The following is a 24952-nucleotide window of genomic DNA, read 5'->3' as shown; positions in this document are numbered from 1 at the left end:
TTTTCTTTTATTTACCTGTCAAAACTATATATATATATATATATATATATATATTTTTTTTTTTTATTTTTTTTTAAGGTATTGATCTTGGCTCATTTTAGTATATTTCATGCCACCTTTTCACCGCCAAATGCGATCAAATAAAATAAAAAAATAAATAAAAATTGTTTCCACAAACTTTGGGTTTCTCACTGAAATTATTTATATACTGCTTGTGCAATCATGGCACAAATGGTTGTAAAAACATCTCTGGCATCCCCTTTGTTCAGAAATAGCTGATCTATATGGCTTTGCCATTGCTAGTTTTCGGTAATTAGGCCACTTATTGCAGCTGCGCAGCACACTTCTTTTATTCCTGGCAGTGAATGGGGTTAATTAGGAGGCCTGTAAGGTTAATTTTAGCTTTAATGTAGGGATTACCCTCCCACCTGACACTTCCCATCCCCTGATTCCTCTTAAACAGCTCTCTTCCCTCCCCCACCCCCCACTGGTCAAGCCCATCTTATGTACTGGCAGACAGTCTGCCAATAAAAAAAAATTAAAACTTTTTTTCTTCTGTTATGTGTGATCAGTCCACGGGTCATCATTACTTCTGGGATATAACTCCTCCCCAACAGGAAATGCAAGAGGATTCACCCAGCAGAGCTGCATATAGCTCCTCCCCTCTACGTCAGTCCCAGTCATTCTCTTGCACCCAACGACTAGATAGGATGTGTGAGAGGACTATGGTGATTATACTTAGTTTTTATGACTTCAATCAAAAGTTTGTTATTTTACAATAGCACCGGAGCGTGTTATTACTTCTCTGGCAGAGTTTGAGGAAGAATCTACCAGAGTTTTTTACTATGATTTTAACCGGAGTAGTTAAGATCATATTGCTGTTCTCGGCCATCTGAGGGAGGTAAAAGCTTCAGATCAGGGGACAGCGGGCAGATGAATCTGCATTGAGGTATGTTGCAGTTTTTATTTTCTGAATGGAATTGATGAGAAAATCCTGCCATACCGTTATAATGACATGTATGTATACACTTCAGTATTCTGGGGATGGTATTTCACCGGAACTACTCTGTTAAAAGTCACTAATCCTTTTAATAAGTATTTATCATGTTAAACGTTTTTGCTGGAATGTAGAATCGTTTACATTTCTGAGGTACTGAGTGAATAAATATTTGGGCATTATTTTCCACTTGGCAGTTGTTTTGGTTCTAATTGTGATAGTTTCGTTTCTCTTCACTGCTGTGTGTGAGGGGGAGGGCCGTTTTTGGCGCTCTTTGCTACGCATCAAAAAATTCAATTCAGTTAATCTTATTTTTCCTGCATGATCCGGTTCATCTCTGACAGATCTCAGGGGTCTTCAAACTTCTTTGGAGGGAGGTAGATTCTCTCAGCAGAGCTGTGAGAATTTTATATTGACTGTGAATAAAAACGTTGCTCTGTAATTTTTATGTCAAATTTAATTAATGTTATTTTACTAATGGGAACAAACCTTTGCTAAAAGTTGTGTTGTTTTAAAGTTTGATGCTATAACTGTTTTTCAGTTCATTATTTCAACTGTCATTTAATCGTTTAGTACCTCTTTGAGGCACAGTACGTTTTTGCTAAAAAAGATTATAACCAAGTTGCAAGTTTATTGCTAGTGTGTTAAACATGTCTGACTCAGAGGAAGATATCTGTGTCATTTGTTCCAATGCCAAGGTGGAGCCCAATAGAAATTTATGTACTAACTGTATTGATGCTACTTTAAATAAAAGTCAATCTGTACAATGTGAACAAATTTCACCAAACAGCGAGGGGAGAGTTATGCCGACTAACTCGCCTCACGCGGCAGTACCTGCATCTCCCGCCCGGGAGGTGCGTGATATTATGGCGCCTAGTACATCTGGGCGGCCATTACAGATAACATTACAAGACATGGCTACTGTTATGACTGAAGTTTTGTCTAAATTACCAGAACTAAGAGGCAAGCGTGATCACTCTGGGGTGAGAACAGAGTGCGCTGACAATACTAGGGCCATGTCTGATACTGCGTCACAGCTTGCAGAGCATGAGGACGGAGAGCTTCATTCTGTGGGTGACGGTTCTGATCCAAACAGATTGGATTCAGATATTTCAAATTTTAAATTTAAATTGGAGAACCTCCGTGTATTACTAGGGGAGGTCTTAGCAGCTCTCAATGATTGTAACACCGTTGCAATACCAGAGAAACTGTGTAGGTTGGATAAATACTTTGCGGTACCGGCGAGTACTGACGTTTTTCCTATACCTAAGAGACTAACTGAAATTGTTACTAAGGAGTGGGATAGACCCGGTGTGCCGTTCTCACCCCCTCCAATATTTAGAAAGATGTTTCCAATAGACGCCACCACTCGGGACTTATGGCAAACGGTCCCTAAGGTGGAGGGAGCAGTTTCTACTTTAGCTAAGCGTACCACTATCCCGGTGGAGGATAGCTGTGCCTTTTCAGATCCAATGGATAAAAAACTAGAGGGTTACCTTAAGAAAATGTTTGTTCAACAAGGTTTTATATTGCAACCCCTTGCATGTATCGCGCCGATTACGGCTGCGGCAGCATTTTGGATTGAGTCTCTGGAAGAGAACCTTAGCTCATCTACGCTAGACGACATTACGGACAGGCTTAGAGTCCTTAAACTAGCTAATTCATTCATTTCGGAGGCCGTAGTACATTTAACCAAACTTACGGCTAAGAACTCAGGATTCGCCATACAGGCACGTAGGGCGCTGTGGCTAAAATCCTGGTCAGCTGATGTTACTTCTAAGTCCAAATTACTTAATATACCTTTCAAGGGGCAGTCTTTATTTGGGCCCGGTTTGAAAGAAATTATCGCTGACATTACAGGAGGTAAGGGCCACGCCCTACCTCAAGACAAAGCCAAAGCTAAGGCTAGACAGTCTAATTTTCGTCCCTTTCGGAATTTCAAAACAGGAGCAGCATCAACCTCCACTGCACCAAAACAGGAGGGAGCTGTTGCTCGTTACAGGCAAGGCTGGAAGCCTAACCAGTCCTGGAACAAGAGCAAGCAGGCCAGGAAACCTGCTGCTGCCCCAAAGACAGCATGAACCGAGAGCCCCCGATCCGGGACCGGATCTAGTGGGGGGCAGACTTTCTCTCTTCGCCCAGGCCTGGGCAAGAGATGTTCAGGATCCCTGGGCGCTAGAGATCATATCTCAGGGATACCTTCTAGACTTCAAATTATCTCCCCCAAGAGGGAGATTTCATCTGTCAAGGTTGTCAACAAACCAGATAAAGAAAGAAGCGTTTCTACGCTGTGTACAAGATCTGTTATTAATGGGAGTGATCCATCCGGTTCCGCGGTCGGAACAAGGACAAGGGTTCTACTCAAACCTGTTTGTGGTTCCCAAAAAAGAGGGAACTTTCAGGCCAATCTTAGATTTAAAGATTCTAAACAAATTCCTAAGAGTTCCATCGTTCAAAATGGAAACTATTCGGACAATCTTACCCATGATCCAAAAGGGTCAGTACATGACCACAGTGGATTTAAAAGATGCTTACCTTCACATACCGATTCACAAGGATCATCACCGGTATCTAAGGTTTGCCTTCTTAGACAGGCACTACCAGTTTGTAGCTCTTCCATTCGGATTGGCTACGGCTCCAAGAATCTTCACAAAGGTTCTGGGTGCCCTTCTGGCGGTACTAAGACCGCGAGGGATTTCGGTAGCTCCGTACCTAGACGACATTCTAATACAAGCTTCAAGCTTTCAAACTGCCAAGTCTCATACAGAGTTAGTTCTGGCATTTCTAAGGTCGCATGGATGGAAAGTGAACGAAAAGAAGAGTTCTCTTTTTCCTCTCACAAGAGTTCCATTCTTGGGGACTCTTATAGATTCTGTAGAAATGAAGATTTACCTGACAGAAGACAGGTTAACAAAACTTCAAAATGCATGCCGTGTCCTTCATTCCATTCAACACCCGTCAGTAGCTCAATGCATGGAGGTGATCGGCTTAATGGTAGCGGCAATGGACATAGTACCTTTTGCACGCCTACACCTCAGACCGCTGCAATTGTGCATGCTAAGTCAGTGGAATGGGGATTACTCAGATTTGTCCCCTACTCTGAATCTGAATCAAGAGACCAGAAATTCTCTTCTATGGTGGCTTTATCGGCCACACCTGTCCAGGGGGATGCCATTCAGCAGGCCAGACTGGACAATTGTAACAACAGACGCCAGCCTACTAGGTTGGGGCGCTGTCTGGAATTCTCTGAAGGCTCAGGGACTATGGAATCAGGAGGAGAGTCTCCTTCCAATAAACATCCTGGAATTGAGAGCAGTTCTCAATGCCCTTCTGACTTGGCCCCAATTAACAACTCGGGGGTTCATCAGGTTTCAGTCGGACAACATCACGACTGTAGCTTACATCAACCATCAGGGAGGGACAAGAAGCTCCCTAGCAATGATGGAAGTATCAAAGATAATTCGCTGGGCAGAGTCTCACTCTTGCCACCTATCAGCAATCCACATCCCGGGAGTGGAGAACTGGGAGGCGGATTTCTTGAGTCGCCAGACTTTTCATCCGGGGGAGTGGGAACTTCATCCGGAGGTCTTTGCCCAAATACTTCGACGTTGGGGCAAACCAGAGATAGATCTCATGGCGTCTCGCCAGAACGCCAAACTTCCTCTCTACGGGTCCAGATCCAGGGATCCGGGAGCGGTTCTGATAGATGCTTTGACAGCACCTTGGAACTTCGGGATGGCCTATGTGTTCCCACCCTTCCCGCTGCTTCCTCGATTGATTGCCAAAATCAAACAGGAGAGAGCATCAGTGATTCTAATAGCGCCTGCATGGCCACGCAGGACTTGGTATGCAGATCTAGTGGACATGTCATCCTGTCCGCCTTGGTCTCTACCTCTAAGACAGGACCTTCTGATACAGGGTCCATTCAAACATCAAAATCTAACTTCTCTGAAGCTGACTGCTTGGAAATTGAACGCTTGATTTTATCAAAACGTGGTTTTTCTGAGTCGGTTATTGATACCCTGATACAGGCTAGGAAGCCTGTTACCAGAAGGATTTACCATAAAATATGGCGTAAATACCTATACTGGTGCGAGTCCAAAGGTTACTCTTGGAGTAAGGTTAGGATCGCTAGGATATTGTCCTTTCTACAAGAAGGTTTAGAAAAGGGTCTATCAGCTAGTTCATTAAAGGGACAGATTTCAGCTCTGTCCATCTTGTTACACAGGCGTCTGTCAGAAAATCCAGACGTCCAGGCCTTTTGTCAGGCTTTAGCTAGGATCAAGCCTGTGTTTAAAGCTGTTGCTCCGCCATGGAGTTTAAACTTAGTTCTTAACGTTTTACAGGGTGTTCCGTTTGAACCCCTTCATTCCATTGATATAAAATTGTTATCTTGGAAAGTTCTGTTTTTAATGGCTATTTCCTCGGCTCGAAGAGTCTCTGAGTTATCAGCCTTACATTGTGATTCTCCTTATCTGATTTTTCACTCAGACAAGGTAGTTCTGCGTACTAAACCTGGGTTCTTACCTAAGGTAGTCACTAACAGGAATATCAATCAAGAGATTGTTGTTCCATCCTTGTGTCCAAATCCTTCTTCAAAGAAGGAACGTCTTCTACACAATCTGGATGTAGTTCGTGCCCTCAAGTTCTACTTGCAGGCAACTAAAGATTTTCGCCAAACTTCTTCCCTGTTTGTCGTTTATTCTGGACAGAGGAGAGGTCAAAAAGCTTCTGCTACCTCTCTCTCTTTTTGGCTTCGTAGCATAATACGTTTAGCCTATGAGACTGCTGGACAGCAGCCTCCTGAAAGAATTACAGCTCACTCCACTAGAGCTGTGGCTTCCACTTGGGCCTTTAAGAATGAGGCCTCTGTTGAACAGATTTGCAAGGCTGCAACTTGGTCTTCGCTTCATACTTTTTCCAAATTTTACAAATTTGACACTTTTGCTTCTTCGGAGGCTATTTTTGGGAGAAAGGTTCTTCAGGCAGTGGTTCCTTCTGTATAATGAGCCTGCCTATCCCTCCCGTCATCCGTGTACTTTTGCTTTGGTATTGGTATCCCAGAAGTAATGATGACCCGTGGACTGATCACACATAACAGAAGAAAACATAATTTATGCTTACCTGATAAATTCCTTTCTTCTGTTGTGTGATCAGTCCACGGCCCCGCCCTGTTTTAAGGCAGGTAAATATCTTTTAAATTATACTCCAGTCACCACTTCACCCTTGGTTACTCCTTTCTCGTTGATTCTTGGTCGAATGACTGGGACTGACGTAGAGGGGAGGAGCTATATGCAGCTCTGCTGGGTGAATCCTCTTGCATTTCCTGTTGGGGAGGAGTTATATCCCAGAAGTAATGATGACCCGTGGACTGATCACACAACAGAAGAAAGGAATTTATCAGGTAAGCATAAATTATGTTTTTTTATAATTTTTTATTTTATTTTTTTCTGCAGTGTAGGATCGCCCTACCCCTCCAACATCCCTGATCCCCCCTCACACTCTGGCTTCATATATGCAACAGATGCGTGAAGCTTCAGGTGCTCCAGCTCTCGGCTGTAACTTAAAGGTACATGAAACCCAAAAAATTTCTTTCATGATTCAGATAGAGAACAACTTTCTAATTTACTTCTATTATCTAATCTGTGTCATTCTCTTGGTATTTTGAAGGAGCAGCAATGCACTACTAGTTTCTAACTGAACACATGGGTGAGCCAATCACCTTCAAAATATATATGCAGCCACCAATCAACAGCTAGAACCTAGATAAACCTTTCCGCAAATGATAGCAAGAGAAGGAAGCAAATTAAATAATAGAAGTAAATTGGAAAGTTGTTTAAAATTGTATTCTCTATCTGAATCATGAAAGAAAAATGTTGGGTTTCATGTCCCTTTAACAGCCGAGAATGCTGGAGCTTCCTGAAGCGAAGATGTATATATATATATATATATATATATATATATATATACGTCTTACAGTACGACAGGCTTATTGAGTTAAGGGGTTAATAAACTGTTTTATGCATAAATACAGTTACAATTGTATACAATTATTGATACAACAATGTCCAAGTATACAGTTAAAAGAAAAAACTACTTTAAATAAGTAACTGGAGCAATAAAGTTAAATATAAACAAGATTATGTCCTTCCAAGTCTTCTGACATTCCCACTATATATCTATATCTATATCTATATATATATATATATATATATATATATATATATATATATATATATATATATATATATATTCCAAGGAAAACAAGGGAAATAGTTCTACTGGAGAAATTTACCATTTGAACTAAAGTATTTATCCTATAAAGATTTCAATGAGTCATATCTATCTAAATGGGAATTGTAATCATACAGTGACATCTCTCTATCAAGATGGGGGTATAAACTTACGTAACTCATTCTTTTATATGGGGGATATCTGCTTGTTTCCACCTATAAGGGATGAGTTAGGTTACACTATTTATTAAAATGTGAAATAATTATGTCTTCAACTTACATTTAGGGCTAGACTACAAGTGGAGTGCAAAATATCTCTTTCATGAAAGCAATATTTACACTTCACTTAGTAATACCAGCGCACGCAAATGTGTGCTTATATTACAAGTTAGGTGCAATGCTAACTCGACCTCGCGTCTGCATTGAATGGAAGCTTTGCGCTCATTAGAGCGCGCTTCCATATGCTTCAATGGGAGCCTCGTTCTCATTTTATTTTCCTTTCATGATTCAGATAGAGCATGCAATTTAAAACAGCTTTCTAATTTACTTCTATTATCATTTTTCTTTGTTCTCTTGATATCTTATGTTGAAAAGTAGGGACGTATTCTTAGGATCCTGCCCATTGCTAGAGTACTATATGGCAGCAGTTTTGCAAGAATTATATCCATTTGCAAGCACACTAGATGGCAGCACTATTTCCTACCTAGGTTTCGCTGCAACAAAGAATATCATGGGAACTAAGCAAATTTGATAATAGAAGTAAATTGGAAACTTTTTAAAAATGTTATGCTCCGTCTGAATCACAAAATAACATTTTTGGACTTTATATCCCTTTAATTGATTGCTCTATAGCAGATCCTCAAACTTGGCCCTCCAGAGGTTTTGGAACTACATTTCCCATGATGCTAGTTCCAAAACCTCTGGAAGCCAAGTTTGAGGATGTCTGCTCTATAGCAAAGTGTCACTGGAATATTTGTTGTAATGTTCCCCACTCTGGGTCCGTCTTCTCTTCTATTTCTGCTGTGCTTGCATACCTCAGCCATCATGTATCTCATTCTACAGTGGATCAGAACACACATGTCTCATTCCCTTTCTGAGACCATTTTGTTCTACTCAGTTTTTCTCGCCTCATCCTGCTATGCCTCTCTAACCAACCCTTATCTACCTCATCCATCAGTCTCCTTACCTGCTCTCTATCTTGTACATCAAAGTCCCATAAGTCTCTACTTTTGGTTCAGCACCCTGGATAGCACTTGCTGATTGGTGGCTACTTTTAGCCACCAATCAGCAAGCGCTACCCAGGTGCTTAACAAAAAATGGGTCGGCTCCTTAGCTTAGATTCCCGCTTTTTCGAATAAAGATAGCAAGAGTACAAAGTAAATTTGATAATAGGAGTAAATTAGAAAGTTGCTTAAAATTGCATGCTCTATCTGAATCATGAAATAAAACAATAATGTACAATTCTGCCAGCCCTGTGTCCTGAAGCTTTTTTTCACAACAGGTCCAATCAGTCAGTTATATACTATATACACTGCTTCCCAGGCTTTGTCCCAAAGACGTTTTTTTGAAGAAAAAGAAAAAAAAAAAAAAAAAAAAAGCTTAAGGGGCCTATTTAACAAAGGTCTGTCGGACCTGATCCGACAGTGCGGATCAGGTCCGACAGACCTCGCTGAATGCGGAGAGCAATACGCTCTCCATATTCAGCATTGCACAAGCAGCTCTTGTGAGCTGCTGGTGCAACGCCGCCCCCTGCAGATTCGCGGCCATTCGGCCGCCAGCAGGGGGTGTTAATCAACCCAATCTGGTTGAATTGCGGCGATGTCTGTCCGCCTGCTCAGAGCAGAAGGACAGGTTATGGAGCAGCGGTCTTTAGACCGCTGCTTCATAACTGGTGTTTCTGGGGAACCTGCAGGCTCGCCAGAAACACGGGCCCTCAAGCTTCATCCGGAGCTTGATAAATGGGCCCCTTATTGTACATAAACACTTAGGGAAAACTTGTGACTTGCATGTGTGGTCTACACTGAGCTTCTAAGCCTCAACCTCACATGAACTTAGCATTCCAACTCTCCACTATTCCGTTCTGTCCGTTTAATGCCCTCCTCTTCTTTTCTTTATATAAATATTTGATTACTGAGAAGGATATGGTAATCCAGAAAGTCAAATAAGGTTTGGTTAAGTGGTTTGTGTCATGGAATAACAGATAGAATAATGGTGCATACATGGGATATAATGTACATTACATTCCCAACAAAATGATAAAAAGTTTCCTTTAATGCATGTATCTGTAATTGCAGAGTTTCTATTCAATATGCCCTTTGTAAAGAGCCCAAGGATGGTGGAACCTTTATGGATGGAATGGGACAGGAAAGCACAAAAGTCTGGCCTAAGACATTCGGTGTATAGTGTAAATGGAGATCATTATACAGGAGAGTGGCTCAACAATTTAAAACATGGTAAGATGCACCCAACTTTAAAATCTAATTGAGAGGTAACTACAATGTGTTCATCTACTGAAGACCTCATCCTTTGTCCTACCGGTTGTAGTTGGCAAATTTTATTTTCAGGGGCCATTAGCTTCCTTGGTTGTTGATAGGCCATGTTTAAATACATTTATATGCATGAATATGGTCAAAATGTACTGGATTTTAAAAGTATGTAATGATTTGGAAAAGCATTTTCAAAGACCTTTACAATGAAAGCGTATACCATTTTAAACAAATGAATCGCTTAAATATGCAAGAAAATGAACCAAAATGACTATGGGATGAAACCCTTCCTGGATAGTAAGAATATTCTCTTAAACCGAACAATTTCTGAGCAAATCTTTCTCCTTTCTTCGATCCCTCTTACAATCTTCACCTCCTTCCATTTTTACATGCACGAAACGTCAACATTTATCTTAAAGGGACAGGAAACTCCAAAATGTTCTTTCATGATTTGGATAGAACATACAATTAGCAGCAGCTCTCACTATTGTAGGATATGTGCGTATTCTTTTTTAACAAGGGATACCAAGAGAACAATGCACATTTGAAAATAGAAGGGAATTTAAAAGTGTTTTAAAATTACATACTCATGTAAGTTTTATATTGACTTTCTGATCCCTTTAAGGGAAACAGTCAATAGTGTAGCTCACACATACTATTGCAACATACTTTGAAAAAATAACTCCTATATAACACTCTGTCATTGACATACCCTCTCTATCTGACACACTCCTATATATTACTCTATGTCACTGACATACCCTCTCCATCTGACACACTCCTATATAACACTCTCTGTCACTGACATACCCTCTCCATCTGACACACTCCTATATATTACTCTCTGTCACTGACATACCCTCTCTATCTGACACACTCCTATATAACACTCTGTGTCACTGACATACCCTCTCCATCTGACACACTCCTATATAACACTCTCTGTCACTAACATACCCTCTCCATCTGACACACTCCTATATATTACTCTATGTCACTGCCATACCCTCTCCATCTGACACACTCCTATATATTACTCTATCTCACTGACATACCCTCTCCATCTGACACAATCCTGTATATTACTCTCTGTCACTGACATACCCTCTCCATCTGACACAATCCTATATAACACTCTCTGTCACTGACATACCCTCTCCATCTGACACACTCCTATATATTACTCTGTCACTGACATACCCTCTCCATCTGACACAATCCTATATATTACTCTATGTCACTGAGATACCCTCTCCATCTGACACAATCCTATATAACACGATCTGTCATAGATGTACCCTCTCCGCCTTACACACTCTCCTATATAACACTCTCTGTCACTGACGTACCGTCTCCATCTGACACAATCCTATATATTACTCTATGTCACTGACATACCCTCTCCATCTGACACACTCCTATATATTACTCTATGTCACTGACATACCATCTCTATCTGACACACTCCTATTTATTACTCTATGTCACTGACATACCCTCTCTATCTGACACACTCCTATATATTACTCTATGTCACTGACATACCCTCTCTATCTGACACACTCCTATATATTACTCTATGTCACTGACATACCCTCTCCATCTGACACACTCCTATATATTACTCTATGTCACTGACATACCCTCTCCATCTGACACAATCCTATATATTACTCTCTGTCACTGACATACCCTCTCCATCTGACACAATCCTATATATTACTCTCTGTCACTGACATACCCTCTCTATCTGACACAATCCTATATATTACTCTATGTCACTGACATACCCTCTCCATCTGACACACTCCTATATATTACTCTCTGTCACTGACATACCCTCTCTATCTGACACACTCCTATATATTACTCTATGTCACTGACATACCCTCTCTATCTGACACACTCCTATATATTACTCTATGTCACTGACGTACCCTCTCCATCTGACACACTCCTATATAACACTCTCTGTCATAGACGTACCCTCTCCATCTGACACACTCCTATATATTACTCTCTGTCACTGACATACCCTCTCTATCTGACACACTCCTATATATTACTCTCTGTCATAGACGTACCCTCTCCATCTGACACATAATGTGTTATATTCATTACTTCCCCTCTCTGCCCACACCTCCCCAATCATAGCCCAATAACACAATAAAAATAATATGAAACTATAGTTGTTTCTATAATGTTTTGGCTAAACTTTTGTTACTATATTTTTGTTTCTGTGCACTGTCTCATGTATGCTTTTTGCTACAGAAACATATTGCTGTTGGAGCTGTATAAATAAAGTGCCATAATGATGTTTGTTTTTTAGTGAAGTTTCTGACCAGTGGTTGTCCAAAATCTTATAGAAGCAGCCATCGTTAATAGCCCTTTTCTGACAATTCCAAATCACAGCTCTTAGTGTTTCTAACATATTTCTATCTCTGAGCTACAGCGTTCCCAACATTTTGAAGTTCCAATGAACATTTTTTTATTAATTAAAAGAGTTCATCCTTCTAAGTGATTAAATTAAATGAAGTGTTTTAGCAAATTGTTCATAAACACTGATTGATAAGTTTAGTGACGCAATCTTTGCTCCAGTTCTAGCTGCACAAATGAGTCATGTAGGTGAGTAGTTTGTGTGTTGCAGTCGAGACGAGGTAGAAGTGCAATGTGAGATCACAGCCAAATGCTTTGTCATAATGTCACTCAAATACATGCTGGAACTGAGCAGCTGGTTTTAGCATATGGTCCTGTACGTCTAATATAAGGGGAAGCAGAGAGGTTCATAGTACACAAGACCTAGAGTTGTATGGGTTTGTTCTATAGTGTTTCTGCTTATTTTAGCTTAATACATAGAGTTATTCCGGCAATGTGTTCCGTTGTGGTTTCTTCTTTCTTATTGTACACTTCACTGGAAACAAGTCGCATCACTTATCAGTCACGCATACACTTTCCTCATTTCCTGTCATGCATCACAGACTCATAAAGCAGCAATTAATACAAACATCTATGATATTGAGCACACACAGTCCTTATCCAGTTCAAGATTGGTACAAAAGAGCTTTAGAATCAGTATTTAAAGGGACAGTCTAGTCAAAATTAAACTTTCATGATTCAGATAGGGCATGCAATTTTAAACAACTTTCCAGTTTACTTTAATCATCATATTTGCTTTGCTGTATTCTTTGTTGAAAGCTAAAATTAGGTAGCCTCAAACTGATTTCTAAGCTAGTGAATGCCAATTCTTATATCAGTGCATTTTTACAGTTTTTCACAGTTAGACACTACTAGTTCATGTGTGTCATATAGATAATATTGTGCTCAATCCCTTATAGTTATTTATGAGTCAACACTGACTGGATAAATGCAAGTCTGTCAAAAGAACTGAGATAAGGGGGTAATCTGCAGAGGCTTAGATACAAGTTAATCACAAAGGTAAAAAGTGTATTTATACAATAGTGCTGGTTATTCAAAACTGGGGAGTGGGTAATAAAGTGATTTTCTATATTTTTAAACAATTACAATTTTCAAATAGACTGTCCCCTTAATTATACATTTTCTAGAAATACGCTAGGGCTACGTTGTACTACTTACTGGAAAAAACGTTTACTGCTATTTTTTATTTAATAAAGGATTTAACCATGTATTTAGTGTAAATATTTGACGTTCCAATGTTCTGCACATAGCAGAATATGTTCTATGTATTTTTAAATAGATATTCCTATATACAGGGAGTGCAGAATTATTAGGCAAGTTGTATTTTTGAGGATTAATTTTATTATTGAACAACAACCATGTTCTCAATGAACCCAAAAAACTCATTAATATCAAAGCTGAATAGTTTTGGAAGTAGTTTTTAGTTTGTTTTTAGTTATAGCTATTTTAGGGGGATATCTGTGTGTGCAGGTGACTATTACTGTGCATAATTATTAGGCAACTTAACAAAAAACAAATATATACCCATTTCAATTATTTATTTTTACCAGTGAAACCAATATAACATCTCAACATTCACAAATATACATTTCTGACATTCAAAAACAAAACAAAAACAAATCAGTGACCAATATAGCCACCTTTCTTTGCAAGGACACTCAAAAGCCTGCCATCCACTGATTCTGTCAGTGTTTTGATCTGTTCACCATCAACATTGCGTGCAGCAGCAACCACAGCCTCCCAGACACTGTTCAGAGAGGTGTACTGTTTTCCCTCCTTGTAAATCTCACATTTGATGATGGACCACGGGTTCTCAATGGGGTTCAGATCAGGTGAACAAGGAGGCCATGTCATTAGATTTTCTTCTTTTATACCCTTTCTTGCCAGCCACGCTGTGGAGTACTTGGACGCGTGTGATGGAGCATTGTCCTGCATGAAAATCATGTTTTTCTTGAAGGATGCAGACTTCTTCCTGTACCACTGCTTGAAGAAGGTGTCTTACAGAAACTGGCAGTAGGACTGGGAGTTGAGCTTGACTCCATCCTCAACCCGAAAAGGCCCCACAAGCTCATCTTTGATGATACCAGCCCAAACCAGTACTCCACCTCCACCTTGCTGGCGTCTGAGTCGGACTGGAGCTCTCTGCCCTTTACCAATCCAGCCACGGGCCCATCCATCTGGCCCATCAAGACTCACTCTCATTTCATCAGCCCATAAAACCTTAGAAAAATCAGTCTTGAGATATTTCTTGCCCAGTCTTGACGTTTCAGCTTGTGTGTCTTGTTCAGTGGTGGTCGTCTTTCAGCCTTTCTTACCTTGGCCATGTCTCTAAGTATTGCACACCTTGTGCTTTTGGGCACTCCAGTGATGTTGCAGCTCTGAAATATGGCCAAACTGGTGGCAAGTGGCATCTTGGCAGCTGCACGCTTGACTTTTCTCAGTTCATGGGCAGTTATTTTGCACCTTGGTTTTTCCACACGCTCCTTGCGACCCTGTTGACTATTTTGAATGAAACGCTTGATTGTTCGATGATCACGCTTCAGAAGCTTTGCAATTTTAAGAGTGCTGCATCCCTCTGCAAGATATCTCACTATTTTTGACTTTTCTGAGCCTGTCAAGTCCTTCTTTTGACCCATTTTGCCAAAGGAAAGGAAGTTGCCTAATAATTATGCACACCTGATATAGGGTGTTGATGTCATTAGACCACACCCCTTCTCATTACAGAGATGCACATCACCTAATATGCTTAATTGGTAGTAGGCTTTCGAGCCTATACAGCTTGGAGTAAGACAACATGCATAAAGAGGATGATGTGGTCAAAATACTCATTTGCCTAATAATTCTGCACTCCCTGTATATATCTGTATAGATCTATACCTATATATAATTATGTATAAATATTGGTTTAGATATATATTGAACAAAAAAACAGATATATGTAGAAATATGTATTTATGAATAAATAGAACATATTCTTCTATGTGAAGAACATTGGATTGTGAAATATTAATATTTTCATGTCAGGTTAGCGTACATGAGGATATGCAATTGGATTTACACGAGAGTGGGGTGATTTTCTTCCACTTTTTTTCTCCATTGACTTCTATGGGGGAATATGTGAACACGCGCGCAATATTCTAACTTCAGCTTTTTGCGCTCGTTAGGGGAGCATGCAAGCGAAAACTATTTACTTTCAAGTCATAATACAAGTGCAACCTGATGCGTGCAAAAAGCTTACTTCTAGTGCAATTAACATTTGAGCGGGAGAGTTAATTAGCGCTCTACTTGTAATCTGCCCTTAATGTGTTATATTTATTATTTCCCCTCTCTGCCCAAACCTCCCCAATCGTAGCCCAATAACACAATAAAAATAATATGAAACTATAGTTGTTTCTATAATGTTTTGGCTAAACTTTTGTTACTATATTTTTGTTTCTGTGCACTGTCTCATGTATGCTTTTTGCTACGGAAACATATTGCTGTTGGAGCTGTATAAATAAAGTGCCATAATGATGTTTGTTTTTTAGTGAAGTTTCTGACCAATGGTTGTCCAAAATCTTATAGAAGCAGCCATCGTTAATAGCCCTTTTCTGACAATTCCAAATCACCGCTCTTAGTGTTTCTAACATATTTCTATCTCTGAGCTACAGCGTGCCCAACATTTTGAAGTTCCAATGAACATTTTTTTATTTATTAAAAGAGTTCATCCTTCTAAGTGATTAAATTAAATGAAGTGTTTTAGCAAATTGTTCATAAACACTGATTGATAAGTTTAGTGACGCAATCTTTTCCCCAGTTCTAGCTGCACAAATGAGTCATGTAGGTGAGTAGTTTGTGTGTTGCAGTCAAGACGAGGTAGAAGTGCAATCTGAGATCACAGCCAAATGCTTTGTTATAATGTCACTCAAATACATGCTGGAACTGAGCAGCTGGTTTTAGCATATGGTCCTGTAAGTCTAATATAAGGGGAAGCAGAGAGGTTCATAGTACAGAAGACCTAATAAAGGGTAATAAAGGGATTTTCTATATTTTTAAACAATTACAATTTTCAAATAGACTGTCCCCTTAATTCTGCATTTGCTAGAAATACGCTAGGGCTACGTTACTGGAAAAGATGTTTACTGTATTTATAAAGGTACTACAAGTATAATTTCAATATACAGTATGATAAAGAGGTATCATTGGATTAGACCAAACTTTATACAATTTGTAATAGATAAAATAACAATAAAATGTGTGAGATCTAACACACAAATCTACAAAGACCAAATATAGATAAGTTCAATTTTAAACATGTACCCATCATTGTCGTTAAGAAACACCTTAATAATCTAAAAATGAAAAACCAGTCTGGACCTGATCAAATCCCAGCAATGCTGTTGAAGCTCAGCGCGCCAGCAATTGCTAAACCTGTCACAACCCTAATTAACGAATCCTTGGTGTCTGGATACATACCCAAACTTTGGAAGACTGCAAGAGTAGTGCCTATCCATAAAAGTGGTTAGTTAACCATGGTTAACAACTATCGCCCAATATCATTGCTCCCAGTATTGTCAAAAATCTTAGAAAAATGCGTCCATACGCAACTATGAGTATTACCAACAATCTAACTATATGACCCCTGTTCAATCAGGATTTCGCCTGAATCACTCCACTACAACTGCCCTCCTAAAAGTTTGCAACGACATCCAAACTGGCATGGAACAAGGAGACCTAACTGGAGCTATTTTTCTTGATTTTGCAAAGGCCTTTGACACAGTAGACCACAACATAAACATACTACTGCTCAAACTTAAAAACTCAGGTATTGGTGATCGTCCACTAACCTGGTTTTGATCATATGTATCAGATTGATCACAATATGTCTCCATTTCTGACAGTGACTCCCTCCCTCTCCCAGTCACGTGTGGTGTTCCCCAAGGTTCCATTCTCGGCCCCCTACTATTCACATTATTTATAAATGATCTGCCAAAAGTCTGCAAATCCTCAACTCAACGCAAACGACACGATAATCTATGCAAACAAACCTGATCTGCCGCAGCTTGAGGCAGTGCTCCAAGACCAGTTCACAGAGGTAGAAAAGTGGATCTCAAAAAAACAAACTCTTCCTAAACACTGACAAAACTGTCACTTTGATCTTTGGAACGATACCTAAATTACGCAAACTACAAAAGTCCCATCTACGCATTAAAACAAAATCAAATTGCACACTGACTGCAGTCCACTCTTTCAAATACTTGGGTATGTTGTTAGACCCCAATCTATCTTTTGGCCTCCACATAGAAAAACTTGCATCTAAACTCTATCCAAAACTAGGTGCCCTGTACAGAAACAAATCTTGCCTCAGCCCTACAGTAAAGGAAAAGATTGTACAGCAAATGCTGATGCCAATCGTGGATTATGGAGATGTAGTATATGCACTTGCACCGCAAACTCACCTTGATAAACTTAATACACTGTATAACTCATTCTGCCGCTTTGTGCTACAATGTAACTACAGGACCCACCATTGTGACATGCTAAAAGAACTAAACTGCCTGTCGCTGGAATCCAGACGCACCTCCATCTTTGTGTTTAAGAGCCTTTCTGGGAAGCTCCCACCCTACCTGAGCAGAATGCAGCTCGATCCTCCTTTTCCTACAGAGCACCACAATTATGGAACGACCTCCCGCACACTTTAAAACCTTCCCCAAGTCTAAAATCCTTTAAGAGATCCCTCTCTGCATATCTGAAAACAGAATGCACCTGTCATGGTTGATTTTATATTTCCTACCTGTTCTACGTTAAATTCTGCATATGTTATGTATTAATAGTGTTTTTGTATTATTGTACCCTATTGTATCAATGCAATGTTTTGTGGACCCAGGACATACTTGAAAACGAGAGAAATCTCAATGTATCCTTCCTGGTAAAATATTTGATAAATAAATAAATTAGGCAGAGAACACAATATGACTGTATACAAGCTTTGTATTATGTAAGCCTTGCCCCTATACTGTTGACCGTCTCTCAGTATAGAAAAGAACTACACAGCTTGAGTAAAGTGAAATAACATAATATACTACTATGCATTCATAACTATTAAATATTGCTCTACTGCTCTAATAAGGTATGACTAAAAATACTATATTAATAGTAATGATGGACCTAGTGACTACATATTTAGCCTTTGTAATTACACAAGTTACTGCTTAAACATATAGGGGCATATTTATCAATCCATGTCCTCTGCTCCATAACCTGTCCACCTGCTCTGAGGCGGAGGACAGAAATCGACAGAAATCAACCCGATCCAAAACAATCGGGTTGATTGACACCCCCTGCTAACGAATCTGCTGGGATCGGCATTGCACCAGCAGTTCACAAGAACTGCTGATGTGCAGCGGACATGATCCGATATATATAGGATCATGTCCGCTCGCATCATCATAAATAGGCCCCATATGCTTAGAATGCCAGATAAACATATGAGGTATTATACCCTCTATTATCATTACATCACATGAACATTATATAAAGAGGTACCAAACTCAAGACTGTTAGAGTTCACAAGTGCATTCACTGTAAAAAGCAGGAGCCAGAAAACAGCTTCTCCCTTCTAAATAGATTCTCCCTTCTTCCACAGAGGAAATCGTCGTTACTGGTGTTTGCATGAGTCAAATGTAGCGCCCCATGATAAACGATCTTCTTAAATGCAATTTCATCAATGAACTGTAAAGGTGGTGCAGCTGGATGACCCACCAGCTTAAAGGGATACTAAACACATTTTTTTAAAGTGAATGTCAATTTTGATGCTAAAGTGCCCGTTTTTTTTAAATTTGATTAAAAACAGGGGCACTTTAATTCATCAAAATTTACATTTCACTCCTGTTGAGAAAAAAACACTTTTTAATCTTCACAGCAGCTCCAGCTTCCTCCACCCGTCGCAAATCCTCTTCCTGGGTCTAAAATGAGGAATCCGGCTTCCTCCAATCAAAGTGTTGAATCAGACACTGATTCCCCCGGGGGGAAAGCCGTGATTGGAGGATGACCTATCCATCATTTCTGACATCAGAAATGGCTTGCAACAACCTGAGGAAGCTGGAGCTGCTGTGAAGATTAAAAGGTAAGTTTTTTCTCTCAACAGGAGTGAAATGTAAATTTTGATGAATTAAAGTGACCCTGTTTTTAATCAAATTTTTAAAAACCGGGCACTTTTTTTTTATTTTTTTTTTTATATTTTTATTTGTATCCAACAAAGGTGTCTCAATACAATTTTACATAGCACAAATTCATATACATATTCACATTAGCAATAATCAAGTGGTACTTTACTATAACAATCCTTGTTTTTCTATGTACACCTAGTTGTTGGATTTTTCCTTTTCCCCCTTTTTCCCCCTTTTCCCCCCCATTCCCCCCCATCTTCTTCTTTCATTGAGTTACTAAATTCTCCCGCTGATAGTGGGAGAAACAAAACAACCGGGGGAATAAATAAATAATAAAAAAAAAAAAAAAAAAAAAAGAAAACTTTAGGTAGGGATTAAAGAGCTCCAGGTGTCTGCACTAAATTATTGCCATAAGCCAAGTAATAACAGTTCTGTGTTTCTAAATGGATATAATATATATTCCGTTTCAGATGATGATAGGTTCCGGATGAAGATTGACCATTTTCCAAAGAATTTAATAACATCGTTTTCGTCATTTAGATTAGTGTCAATCTGTTCCAGAATACATTGTTTTTTGAGATAGCTTTTGACCTCTTGGATACTGGGGGCTGCCCTACATTTCCATTTTTTGAAAATCAAGTTTCGTGCCGCTAATATGACTAAATTAATAATTCTAGTATTTGCAGATTGGCCTTCCGGTTCTTTTCGAAGAAATACAATATCAAATGGTAACAGAGTCAGAGGGGAGATCCCCATTGTCCCAAGCCAAAATTGTAATTTCATCCAAAATTGATGGATAATTGGGCATTCCCAAATCATATGTATGAGATTAGCCGCAGGAAACGAACATCTGGGGCAAGAATTAAAGTCCAGACTTCTACATCTAGAGCCTTTCTCAGGAGTGAAAAAGGTCCTAGATAAAAGTTTTATATGAGACTCTCTCCAAGAGGAAGAAAGAGTAGTTCGTGAGACCTCGTCAATTGAAAATTCAATTATTTTACTGTCCTCCAAATTTTGTTGCAAAATTGCTCCCCATTTGATAGAGATGTTTTCCAAATTGAGATCTCCTTTTAGGGAGCTTAGGTCTAAATAAATGGGGGAGATTGACGTAAGGCCATTTTTAGCTATTGTTAGCCACTTCTCTATGGGTCCCATTGTCCAACTCCAGCCGAATTCATCAACCAGGCCCATAGCAAAATGCCTTGCTTGTAGATAAGCAAAAAATTCTTTATGGGAAAGACCAAACTCCTCTCTTAATGAGCCAAAGGTCTTTATACATTTTCTCTCCATGTCTAATAATTGAGAGATGTTGTTTAACCCCAAGGCTTTCCATTTTTGGAATAAGGATGATTGAATTCCTGCTTGAAAGAGAGGGTTACCAGTTAAGGGGATAAATTTGGATGCTTTATGTGTTATTTTGAGGAGTTTACAGATTTTCCACCAGGCCTGCAATGGAATAAACATGGTCTTCAGTTTTTTTAGCTCACTGGGGAGAGAGGTAACAGTACAGTGGATAATTGCTGAAGGTGCAAAGGGATTTACTATGCTTTTTTCAAGCTCATTATTCGTGACGTAGTCCTTCTCAAATATCCAGTCCACAATTAAACGAGCCAGAAAAGCAAGATTGTATAGTTTGATGTCTGGCAAGGCCAACCCAGCGTATTTTTTGGGAAGAGAGAGTTTAAGGAGAGAGATTCTAGGTTTCTTGTTTTGCCAGATAAATTTCCTCAGCACCATATTATGATGGAGAATGTCTTTTCCCTTAAGCATCACTGGGGTGTTTTGTAACACGTATAATAGTTTTGGAAGACATACCATTTTATAAAGGGCAATTTGACCCGAAAGGGAAAGGGGGATACTTTGCCACTTTTTTAAGTCCTCCTTAATTTTATTCAGGACTGGAGGTATATTAAGTTTGTACCACTCATTAGGGTTGGAAGATATTATAATACCAAGATAAGTGAAGAAATCAGTCACTATTTTAAATGGGATATCTGTGGGGGGGTCCTTTGGTTGCTTGATCCATATAAGCTCGGATTTCGATGTGTTTACTTTGTAGCCTGAGAAGGAACCAAATTGTTTAATAATTGATATTAATTTCGGGATATTAACACGAGTATCAGAAATGTAAATTAAAATGTCGTCAGCGTAGAGTGCGATTTTCATCTCCTTCTTACCAATCTTGATGCCATCAAGACATTGTCTAACATATATGGCCAAAGGTTCGATAGAGATATCGAAGAGGAGGGGGGAAAGGGGGCACCCCTGACGAGTTCCTCTCTTGAGATATATATCAGAAGAGAGTATGCCATTAACTATCATCCTAGTGGAAGCAGATTTATGAAGATTATTGACATAACTAAGAAAATTACCAGTTAAACCGAATTGCTGAAGAGAATAAGAAAGGTGGTCAAAGTGAACTGAGTCAAAGGCTTTTTCAGCGTCAATTGAAATAATTGCAGCATCCAGGGTGTCCGCTCTACCCCCCTCCCCTCTCCCCTCTCTGGAGAAGTAATCTATGGTTAAAAAGAGTTCCCTTATCTTTGCTGAAGAATTTCGATTAAGTAAAAATCCTGCTTGGTCCTTATGAATGACCTTAGGAAGAAGTAGCTGGAGCCTTGAGGCTAAGATTGAGGCCATTATTTTGTAGTCCACATTGAGCAATGCAATGGGCCTATAAGATTCCTTTTTATCCGGCTCTTTTCTTGGTTTAAGAATTAGGGTAGTGTATGATGCTGCAAAGGTAGCTGGAGGGGTGATGCCCTTTATATATATATCATTATAGACCGAAGAAAGATAGGGTGAAATTTCTATTGATAATATCTTATAGAATTCGTTAGGAAGGCCATCAGGGCCTGAAGCTTTATTTAAGGCCAGATCTTGAATTGCTTTAGAGATCTCTATTTCAGATATGGGGCTATTAAGAGGTTCAATCAGATCAGGAGATAACGTGCAGAAGACAATCTTTTCCCAGAATGATCTTTGCTCAGAAACATTTGAGTGTTTCAAGGAATATAGATCCTGATAGTATTTTGTAAAGACCTGGGTGATCTCTTCTGAGGCCGTTATAGTTTTCCCTTCTGACTGTAAAGAGTCTATTAATGAGGGGGATTTGTTAGTTTTTACTAATCTTGCCAAGATTTTCCCAGTTTTACTTCCATATCTGTATAATTTTGCTTGAAACTTCAAGTCCCTCTGGGTCGTCTTATATAGCAGAAAGGCATCCCTTGTTTTTAATGCTTGAATATATTTTTGCCAACTTCTTGAAGATTTATCTAAGAGATATAAGTTGTATGAATTAGAGATAGATTTTAAGATTTCTTTTTCCCTATGTTTAAATTTCTTTGTCCTATTAATGGTATAGGCTAGGATCTCTCCCCTTAGTACCGCCTTGGCTGCTTCCCAAAAAATGATCGGGCGGTTAACATAATCCTGATTAAAAGAAGTGAATTCTTGGAATTTGGAAATAAGCCAATTTTTAAATTTAAGATCGGATGCTAAGTATGTTGGAAAATAGAACCTGGAGTATCTTGGGGTAACGTTATTGGTGTTAAACTCTAGAAAGATTGGGGCATGATCTGAGATGCAAATAGGAAGAATTCCAGTGGACAGTCTTGACGCACAAAGCCTTTCATCTAGAAGAATTACATCTATTCTTGATAAAGACTTGTGTGCCTTAGAGATGCAAGAGAATTCCCTAGAATCCGGGTTCTGAATTCTCCAGATATCTCTAACTCCAAGAACCTGGTATAGTCTGAGGTACATTTTTGTTTCTAGATTATCTCTTTTTGTTCTATGGGAGGCGCTTTTGTGCCTTAGTCTATCTAGGGGACTTTGGGGTGCCATGTTTAGGTCCCCACCAAGAATTAGGTAACCCTCTCTATATGTAATTAGCTTAGCTTGGAGAGTGTCCCAAAAAGAAAAGCTAAAGATATTGGGAGCATAAATATTACACAGTGTATATATTGTATTAGATATTTTAATTTTAACCAATAGGAATCTCCCCTCCGAGTCCGCAAATATGTGAAGAATTTGATATTTAAGCCTTTTCCCCAGTAGGATTGCTACTCCATCTTTCCTCTGGATACTCGGGGAGGCCAGCACTTCATTGACCCAGGAGGTCTTGAGTTTAAGAACTTCTTCCATTTTTAAATGGGTCTCCTGCAGAAAAGCAATGTCGGAATTTATTTTTCTTAACTGTGAAATGATTGATTTACGTTTAATAGGTGATGTAATGCCCCCTATGTTCCAAGAGGTCACTTTAAAAGCAGACAGCATTAATTTTTTTTAATAAGACCAGAGAAGACAGGGCAAAGCAAAACAAAAACCAAAAAAACAACAACAAAAAAAAAAAAAAAAGAAAAAATATGGGGAAGAAAAGCTTATTCCTGGGACTTTTTAAGTTCCCATCCCAGGTATTATCACAACGTTTGACAAAGCCTGAATTATACATCTTAAATTGTTATCTGATAAATATTAAGAGCATCCTAACTTGTGCTTTCAAAGTCCTAAGTTTTCTAATGAGAAAGTCTCGGTACAGAATTTCTCAGCATTTTTAACTGAGTCAAAAAAGTAGGTTTGATCGTTTGCTGAGATCTTAAGTCTAGCTGGGTAGGTTATTGTAGCCTTAATATTATGATTTATTAGTCTTGTGCATATTGGGGCTAATTCTCTTCTTTTAGCAGCAGTTTCTGCAGAGAAATCTTGGAAAATCATGATTTTTGCTTCTCCTAAGTATATAGGCTGATGTTTAAGATAGTAGTGTAAAAGTGTAATTTTGTCCTGGAAATTTAAAGCTTTCGCTATAATAGGTCTAGGTTTAGTTCTTATGCGTTCTTTATCAGTGATATGTGGGCCTATTCGATGCGCTCTCTCTAATATGAATTGTGATTGGGAGTGTGGGATTTTTAACAGTTGGGGAATAGTAACTGTTAACAATTTGTACAGATCCTCATATTGTTTGTCTTCTGGCACTCCTATCACTCTGAAATTATTTCTCCGGGCCCGGTTTTTTAAGTCCTCTAATTTGCTCTGAACTTTTAATAGGGTGGTATTTAGGACCTCCAATTTAGAGTTCTGAGTCAATGTTAAATCCTCCAAATCCGAGGTTCTCTGTTCCACCTCTGAGAGTCTAGCAGAGAACTGTTTAAATTCATTTGATAATGACGTGATGTCCTGTTTAATTTCTAGTTTGAGGGAGTCAAATTTTGGAGTTAGTGCATCAGATATGTTGGACACTAAAGCTTGAATGTCTAATGTTTCAGCTGTATGTAGAGGGCTAGCACTAGCAATGTGAATGTCTGCTGCAGTTTCAGTAATATTTTTATTTCTCTTTTCCCTTTGACGGGCCGCCATAGTTGCAGGTGAGTTTTTGGCTTGTGTTGATAAAAATTTGTCCATGTGACTAATTATCATGTGAAGGGTGATCAGTGCTTAGAATAATATATAGGAGTGGAGGGATAGTGTTAGGGTAGGAGTGGATTACATTTTTAGGTGTAATATAATTAATATTATGTATAGGACAAAGGAAAAAAGAAAGCACAAGGTGAAGTGAGAGAGGGAAAAAAAAAAAAAACCACACCAAGGTGAATTGTGTATATAGCAACTGTGGCAGTCGGCTAGGGATTGGAGAAAGAGTTTTGCAAGACTTAG

At 39.1% G+C, this 24952-nt stretch overlaps 1 protein-coding gene across 1 annotated transcript in view; it reads left to right on the top strand.

Moving 5' to 3' along the window:
* Positions 1-24952, top strand: part of MORN3 (MORN repeat containing 3) — a 124944-nt gene that overhangs the window by 6154 nt on the left and 93838 nt on the right. Inside the window, exon 2 of the mRNA XM_053701748.1 lies at positions 9525-9683. Within this exon, the coding sequence (XP_053557723.1) occupies positions 9539-9683 (145 nt within the window). The 5' untranslated portion in view covers positions 9525-9538. The remainder of the gene's footprint in view (positions 1-9524; positions 9684-24952) is intronic.

The sequence above is a fragment of the Bombina bombina genome, chromosome 2 (genome assembly GCF_027579735.1).
Source record: "Bombina bombina isolate aBomBom1 chromosome 2, aBomBom1.pri, whole genome shotgun sequence".
Lineage (NCBI taxonomy): Eukaryota > Metazoa > Chordata > Amphibia > Anura > Bombinatoridae > Bombina > Bombina bombina.
The sequence above is the reverse complement of the archived record's forward strand: the minus strand, read 5'-3'. Positions and strand labels throughout refer to the sequence as shown.